Source organism: Nanorana parkeri, unplaced genomic scaffold, assembly GCF_000935625.1.
Source record: "Nanorana parkeri isolate BGI_ZX_2015 unplaced genomic scaffold, ASM93562v1 scaffold802, whole genome shotgun sequence".
Taxonomy (NCBI): domain Eukaryota; kingdom Metazoa; phylum Chordata; class Amphibia; order Anura; family Dicroglossidae; genus Nanorana; species Nanorana parkeri.
The window spans coordinates 187,298-195,034 of record NW_017307070.1 but is presented as its reverse complement, the minus strand read 5'-3'; the positions used below and the strand labels follow the sequence as shown (position 1 = coordinate 195,034).

The 7,737-nt window shown below is 46.8% G+C and overlaps 1 protein-coding gene across 1 annotated transcript in view; it reads left to right on the top strand.

Annotated features, from left to right (window-relative positions):
* Window positions 1–7,159, top strand: part of LOC108794011 (pulmonary surfactant-associated protein C-like) — a 10,677-nt gene extending 3,518 nt beyond the window's left edge. Inside the window, exons 2-6 of the mRNA XM_018564972.1 lie at window positions 1,426–1,563; window positions 3,445–3,582; window positions 5,042–5,158; window positions 6,047–6,169; window positions 7,076–7,159. Of these exons, the coding sequence (XP_018420474.1) occupies window positions 1,426–1,563; window positions 3,445–3,582; window positions 5,042–5,158; window positions 6,047–6,169; window positions 7,076–7,159 (600 nt within the window). The remainder of the gene's footprint in view (window positions 1–1,425; window positions 1,564–3,444; window positions 3,583–5,041; window positions 5,159–6,046; window positions 6,170–7,075) is intronic.
* The last annotated feature ends 578 nt before the right edge of the window (window positions 7,160–7,737 follow it).

The following is a 7,737-nucleotide window of genomic DNA, read 5'->3' as shown; positions in this document are numbered from 1 at the left end:
CCTGACAACATGTCGCCATGCAGAGATCCGTGTGATCCAGGCAGTGGTAGAGTCCAGCGCTGTAGCCAGGTGTCTGTTGTTGCTCTGACAGGTCCTCTTTAAGACCTCATGCCTCGTGTATTGATGCTTGTGTGCACCGCGTCTTTAGATATAGAGCAACAGTAATATTCTAATTCTTACCATACCATTAAGGTCAGTAAATAAAACAGCGGGCATTCTGAATGTGAAGAAAAAAAATAAGACATCCCCCGAAAATAAGACCTGGTGTGTTTTTTGGGGGCAAAATAAATATAAGAGGGTGTCTTATTTTCGGGGGAAACACGGTACTAAGGGATCACATGTACCACCCACCACTCAGAGTGGAGCTTGCCTTCGAGCGAGCAAGGAACAGCAGAGGACAAGGACGGTAAAATAATTGGATTGGCAGCTTTACAATGTTTATTCCAATTTACATAATCTCTGTTATTATAATCCGTCCAGCACCTCCGCCCCAACCTCCCACGTGCGGCGAGCTGGGAGGAAATCCCATCCACAGGGAAGTCTCTGTCTCTGAGCCCAGGAGGAAGTCAAAGTCCCAAATTATTCATAAATTATGTGTTGTGATAATAAAGTAACAGATTGTTAAGGAAGAAAAGTTGCAAAAGCAATGTTGGTGGTAGAAGGGTGTGAGGAGGACGCACCCAGAGACACGTGCGGGTGACTAACGTCAGCCACGCTTCACCATTAAATGGACTTGGGATTTGTCTTTTCCTTTCACTTCTTGGATTTCCAGGACAAGGAGTGATTATACTGTGTATATATACGCTATATTATGTGGCCGACCACTTCCTGGCTGAGTTGCTGTTGTTCCCAGTTGCTTCCACTTTGTTATAATCCCAGTAACAGGTGACCGCGGAATATTTAGTAGCAAGGAAATGTCAGGGAACCCCTGAATGCAATGATTTTGGAGGGGGAGGGGCCCAATACTTTTGGCAATATAGTGTATATATTAAAAATAGTTACAATTTAAAAAAGTGTCTAAATTATTTTTTACAATATAATTTTACAAAATTCGAAATAATTATCGGCATTGTTCAGGCTCAGACCTCTATCCGGAGTTTATGGCACCATGATGCCACTTTCTGCTGTAGAGTCGGAATTTTTAATAAAACAGAGCAAATCAAATCAGGAGCAAGTAAATCAAAGCAGCAGATTATACTGCTAACTGCTCAGCAGCGGCAACCAGAATAAATTAAAACTGATTTCTACAATTCTTTGGGTTTGCTCTGCTATCATTCTGCCATCGGTCCCCTTCTGTGCAAAGATAAAGGAAGTATATACACTGTTGCTATTGAGTTATAAGAACCAATGTAACTTGGTTGCTATGCAAATCGCACTGACTGGCTTTAGCTCACACTGATTTTGTTTTTATCCCTCTTATTCCAGCCGTCCGCCGGTCCCCATGCAATGAACGAGAATCGGAAGACCTGGACATGGGCAATCCTCGTGCTCTTCCTCCTGGCCATTATTGTGGTAGGGGCCACTTTAATCGGGGTGTACATGAACCAGAAGCACACCGAGGCGGTGAGTTGATCCAAATACTTTACTGAAAGTGGACGGAAGACCCCAAAATGCTGACAAAGTCATCTGCAGACTGGATTCCCCTCTCCCCGATCCGCCAGCGCTGACTGGCGGAACGGACGGGGGACGGGGCGGGTACAGCTGGCTCTGCCTCTAGATAGGCAGAGCCAGCTGTCCCTCACGCAGCTGGGCGGATCCCGGCACAATTGTTGGGATCCGCTTCAGCTGCGGCGTCTCAGTATAGCGCGAGCTGCAGCTCCCTATATACTGAGCTTTTGGGTGGCGGGAGGACGCTAGTTTGTGTCTCCCGTTACCCTAAGGAGAACTATGGGGAAAAGTGTTAACCCCATAATTCTCCTTTAAAGAAAATGAATAGCCAACTTAAAGATAGAATAAAGAATCAGCTTTTGCTGAAATACTCACATTCACTCCCCCAGTAGATATTTGCCACCCCTAGACTTCCTCTGGCTTCCTTGTTGAATGGCGGACTGCATCACTCAACCCACTTCCTCTAAGACCATGTTATGGACCCACCCAAGCTCATCTCTTGGTCACTCTGCTCTGTCCTCTATCAAGCAGAGTTAAGGTTGGTGATAGCGTTAGAGGTAGATTTAGGTTTCAAGATAGCATTAGAGATAGAGTTAGGGTTCATGGTACTGTTATGGATGGAGTTGGGGTTAGAGTTGATAATGGCACTCCCATCCTCTGGAACTCTTTACCCCAACCTGTCCGTCTATCTCCCACCTTGACTGCCTTTAGGCGTTCCCTTAAGACTCATCCCTTCAGGGAAGCTTATCCAACCTCAACCTAACCACTCAACCATCACGTTCTCAAACAATTCATCCCCACACAGCTACCTCCTCATGTATCACTTCCCCCTCCCTTTTAGATTGTAAGCCCTCATGGGCAGGGCCCTCCTTACCATCTTGTCTTGAATTGTATTGTGATTGTAATGTCTTCCTTATATTGTAAAGCGCTGCGCAAACTGTTGGCGCTCTATGAATCCTGTATAATAATAATGGCATTAGAGATAAAATTAGGGTTTGTGGTAGCCTTATAGATAGGGTCAGGGTTAGTTGTGGCATTAGGGATAGAGTTAGGGTTCATGGTGGTGTTAGGGATACAGTAGAGTTAGGGTTATGAAGAGAGTTAGGGATAGAGTTAGGGTTCATGGTGGTGTTAGGGATAGAGTTAGGGTTCATGGTGGTGTTAGGGATAGAGTTAGGGTTCATGGTGGTATTGGAGATAGAGTTAGGGTTATGAAGAGAGTTAGGGATAGAGTTAGGGTTATGAAGAGAGTTAGGGATAGAGTTAGGGTTCATGGTGGTATTGGAGATAGAGTTAGGGTTATGAAGAGAGTTAGGGATAGAGTTAGGGTTCATGGTGGTATTGGGGATAGAGTTAGGGTTCATGGTGATATTGGGGATAGAGTTAGGGTTCATGGTGGTATTGGGGATAGAGTTAGGGTTCATGGCGGTATTGGGGATAGAGTTAGGGTTCATGGTGGTATTGGGGATAGAGTTAGGGTTCATGGTGGTATTGGGGATAGAGTTAGGGTTCATGGCGGTATTGGGGATAGAGTTAGGGTTCATGGTGGTATTGGGGATAGAGTTAGGGTTCTTGATGGTATTAGGGATAGAGTTAGAGTTCCTAAATATTTTGGCATTCATCCTGGATAGCTGAAAAGCACTGCTGTAGCTTTCAGGAGCCATGTAAAGCTGACTATTACCTTTAAAAACACCCCAAACCACTTAAATTTCACCCTCCCCAATAACTCTGATGTATTTCACACAATAGCTGCTTCATTTTCGATGCCTTTTGTTAACTAGTAAGTTAAAAAAAATCAGAATAATGGAAACACTCCGAATGTTGGTGGTTTTGCAGGTGGTAGAAATGGCGTTCCATGACAAGACTGGCGAGAAGGTCCAGCAGACGGTCATGTTGAATGATGTGGAGAAGGTGGCGGCGTTTTATGTGCAGACCAACAACGTGTCATCCACCGTCCTTTATGACTACAACCATGTGAGTAATATAAGTGCTCTGAGATGACAGGGACAATCATAATGACTGCATACTGCACCCTCCATTTCTACACTTAGATCAAGGGCTTAATGTGCTGCTGAAGCCAACATCTTTGTTTTAGTTTTGGAGGTGGAGGGGAAGAGTTATATTTCCTGTCTGTGACCCCATTGGGGAGATGTTCACTTCCTATCCAGACAGGTTTAGTGGCAAGCAGAAGGGTAAGAGCTTCTGACAATGATTTTGCCATGATGATGCACGCCACACCTTCCTGTCCAGGTTACTCCACCTCTATTATTTGTATAGGCGTCACAGAGACAGCAAAAATACCAATTTCCAAATCACCAATTTACTCAATCGGCAAAATTTTGCTCAAGTGGAAACTTTCAGGTTTTTTTTCACTGAGCTGCTTATGAGCAATTTTCTTAAAGGAGAACTATGAGGAGAGTGATTTTCACTCAACTTCATAGTTGGAGCCGACGTGTGACAATGAAACTGTCGCACGTCGGCTCAATAGATCGGGAAGTGAGCATACACATACCGTCGCTCGCTCACTTCTCGATCATGTCCCTACAGAGAGCCGTGACTGTCACTCACGGCTCCCTGCAAGGATTCCCCCCCTCCCCGCTTCGATCCTCCAGCTCTGACTGGCGGAACGGACGGGGGAGGGGGCGGGTACAGCTGGCTCTGCCTCTAGATAGGCAGAGCCAGCTGTCAATCAAGCAGCTGGGTGGATCTCGACGGTAATGTTGGGATCCGTCCCGGCTGCGGCGGTCTCAGTATACCACGAGCTGTAGCTCTCTATATACTGAGCTTTGGGTCATGGGATGACCCTAGTTTATGTCCTCCTGTGACCCTTAGGAAAAACACTGACTCCATAGTTCTCCTTTAAAGAGAATATTAATTGATCAACTTTTCTTTATATAGCTGATGTGGGTTTTTTGGTGGGTAGTTTAATTTTTACACAAATTTTACACCACAAATTTTTACACTATTGCATTGCACTAATCTAACCTACATAATTGTAGTGCCCTTCACTTTGAATAGCACCCCAACACACTAAGGAAACACATTAGGGGTCATAGTGCACCACAACAAATTATAGTAGATTACGTTACAAAATGAAGGTCACTTCCCATTTTTTGGGGGCATTTGGTGTGTTGGCAGCCCATTCATTAACAATTTAATTTTTAACAGAACTTTAGCAAAACCTGAAATTGGCAACTTTGAGAAAAATTTAAATTTTGGTGAGATGAAATCAACCTCAACACCAACCAATTCCCCATCCAGACTGGGTTAACCGACCATCGGTTTACATCCAGCTTTGGTCCAGCTGGCGAACCCCTCCCCCCCCTAGCTAGAAGCATCCTGATAATACCAACTGAGGTCAGTGCCAATGCCAAAACTCAAACCTGACCATAGAGGAAATAGAAGTTCTTATGTAGCCTCTGTCTCATTCCAGGGTCTCATCGGCTTCAGACGTACGGGCGGAAAGAATTGTTACATCGTGAAGATGGGGGATATCAATGTGCCAACAATGTCCGATATTCTGAAGAGCATCAAACAATTCCAGCAGCAGGTAGGGACCACTGTAAAGCTGAAGTTACCTATCAGGCTGGTAGTGGGAGTGCCTGTGCTAGCTGCGAAAAAAGAGGCAGCAGAGAGCAGATGTGACGAATTTCTCGGAATGTTTTATATCCAGCAGGTCTGATAGTTTCATGTTCTAATGCATTAGAGGAAGGTAGTGGAGTGGCTGACAATGTTTGGGCATGTATCGTGAGAAACACCCCAAGATACAGAGCCAGGAACAATGGGGGAGGGGATCTTTCTAAAAGAGTCCTCCAGACTAAATATTAGCCAGGCGGTGGCTCAACCTATAATTAACATATACAGGTGAAACTCGAATAATTAGAATATCGTGCAAAAGTAATTGCAGTAAGTGCTGCAAAAGGGGCCCAAACCAAGTACTGAGTACATCTTTTCACTCACCTCATAGTTCTAGTCGACCTGTGACAATGAGACTGTCACAGGTCGGCTCAGTAGATCGGGAGGTGAGCGAACACATACCGGCGTTCGCTCACTTCTCGATCCTGCCACGGCTCTCTGCCGTGACTGGGGAGCGACTGGATTACCCCCTCCCCGCTCCGATCCTCCAGCGCTGACTGGCGGAACGGACGTGGGAGGGGGCGGGTACACCTGGCTCTGTCTCTAAATAGGCAGAGCCAGCTGTCACTCACGCAGCTGGGCAGATCCAGACATCGATGTCGGGATCCGCTTCAGCTGCGGCGTCTCAGTGCTGTAGCTCGCGGTATACTGAGCTTAGGGTGACGGGAGGACGCTAGTTTGTGTCCTCCTGTTACACTAAGGAGAACTATGGGGAAAAGCCCTGACCCTGTACTTCTCCTTTAATAATTTCCTGAACATTATTGTTTAAAATTCCCCCTTTTGGTCTTTCTTCCTCTTGTAGAACTCAACAAGGGACAGCGATTTATCATATGACCTCATACCAGGAGGGGAGGCCGATAGGACAAAACTGGGTGTCCCCATCAACATCCTGTGCAGTGACGTCCCCATCACCTGGGCCACAATTGTAAGTTTTGCTGCTGAATACCACGTGGGCAATAATGAGTCACTTCCAGGCTGTCAGGACGGGCAGCTTCAGGATCCAAGCTTGCTATCTCCATAATGGTGTAGTCCAGGATTGGGGGCCCCTTCAGTGTTGTGCAAGCTCACATGTCCTCAGGGCCGGATTTGCTCTCCCTGCCGCCCCAAGGCCAGGTTCCGCAATGTGCCCCCTTTTTTTCTTTATTTTTTCTTATTCCAGCACAGTACTGTGCTGGAACTCCTGTGACAGGTGAGAGGGGAAGAGCACAGCACAGCAGGGCACAGCTCACCCCTCTCACTGTGTACACGGACCGCCAGGGTTAGTTTTAACCCTGCCGCTCTGCTCACTGAGAGAGATTCGGCGGCCTGGGGGAGGACGGAGTCCCGAAAAAAAGCGGAGAGAGGTAGGTGCGGGGGAGGGGACTGCACACATATCACAAGTGATCACGGCGACATTGCCGCAATCACTTGTAAACGAACGGCCGGATTCCCCACTTACCGCCTGACGCCCGGAACTACATGTTCCGGGCGTCGGGGGACTCCACGGCGCTGCTGCCGCTCTGCTACGTGCTGCCCCGAGGCCGGGCCTCGGTGGCCTTGTGGGGAATCCGGGCCTGCATGTCCTCACACCTCTTGGTTTGTACCAGACACACTGGGGCTTTCATCTTGTTTGTTATAAATTGTTTGTTCCTTTTACTTGAAGTGTTTTTATGAGACTTCCTCTCACACCTGAGGTACCAAACATGACCAGACATGCAGCTTACTGGAAGTCGCTGCGTCTTCTGTGCTGTCAACATGTGAACCCTTCTGTAGGGGACGGGTTTTTTTGGGTGTGTTCCCCGCTGCCCATAAACCGGTGAATCATTTTATTTGTATATTTTTCTTCCTCTAGAACGACAACCCAAACCAGCGCTGGAAGTTCTCAATCAAGTTCAACATATTTGGCATTGACGTGACCATAGCCTTCGAGTCTTGATCGTCCCCACTCTCATTTCTGGATCGTTGGACGTTGGCTGTATTTCCAGAGCCTGAGTTTAAGAGCTGGTCTCCTGGGCTTAAGATGCCCTCCCAAATACCCCCCTAGTCTTCTTCAGGACCCTCTGGAATTGAACTGATAGTACAGGCTGTACGTTGGCCCCCCAGCCTTCAAGATTATGCAAAAAAAACAACAGGACTGATCGACAAAATTGTGCAAATTAATGCAAGGTGGGCCAATGTGATGGCACCACCATGCCCCATCTCCAGTAGGTAGACCTCTGTGTTCGCAGCGAAAAATAATATTGTTCTAGCAGTGTATGTTGTATGATTTAGCCCGGCGTTTCTCAACTTTTTTACCCCTAAGGAACCCTTGACATAATTTTCAGGTCTATGGAAACCCCTGGTAAAAATTTATTGGGGTCAAATGTGCCTTACCTTGGTGGTCAGTAGGAAGAATCACCCCTTTACATTGGTGGTCAGAATGGCCCCCTTACAGACACCATAAAACACACGTGTCAAACTCAAGGCCCGGGGGCCGAATCCGGCCCACCGGGCCATTTCCTAGACTTCTACTTT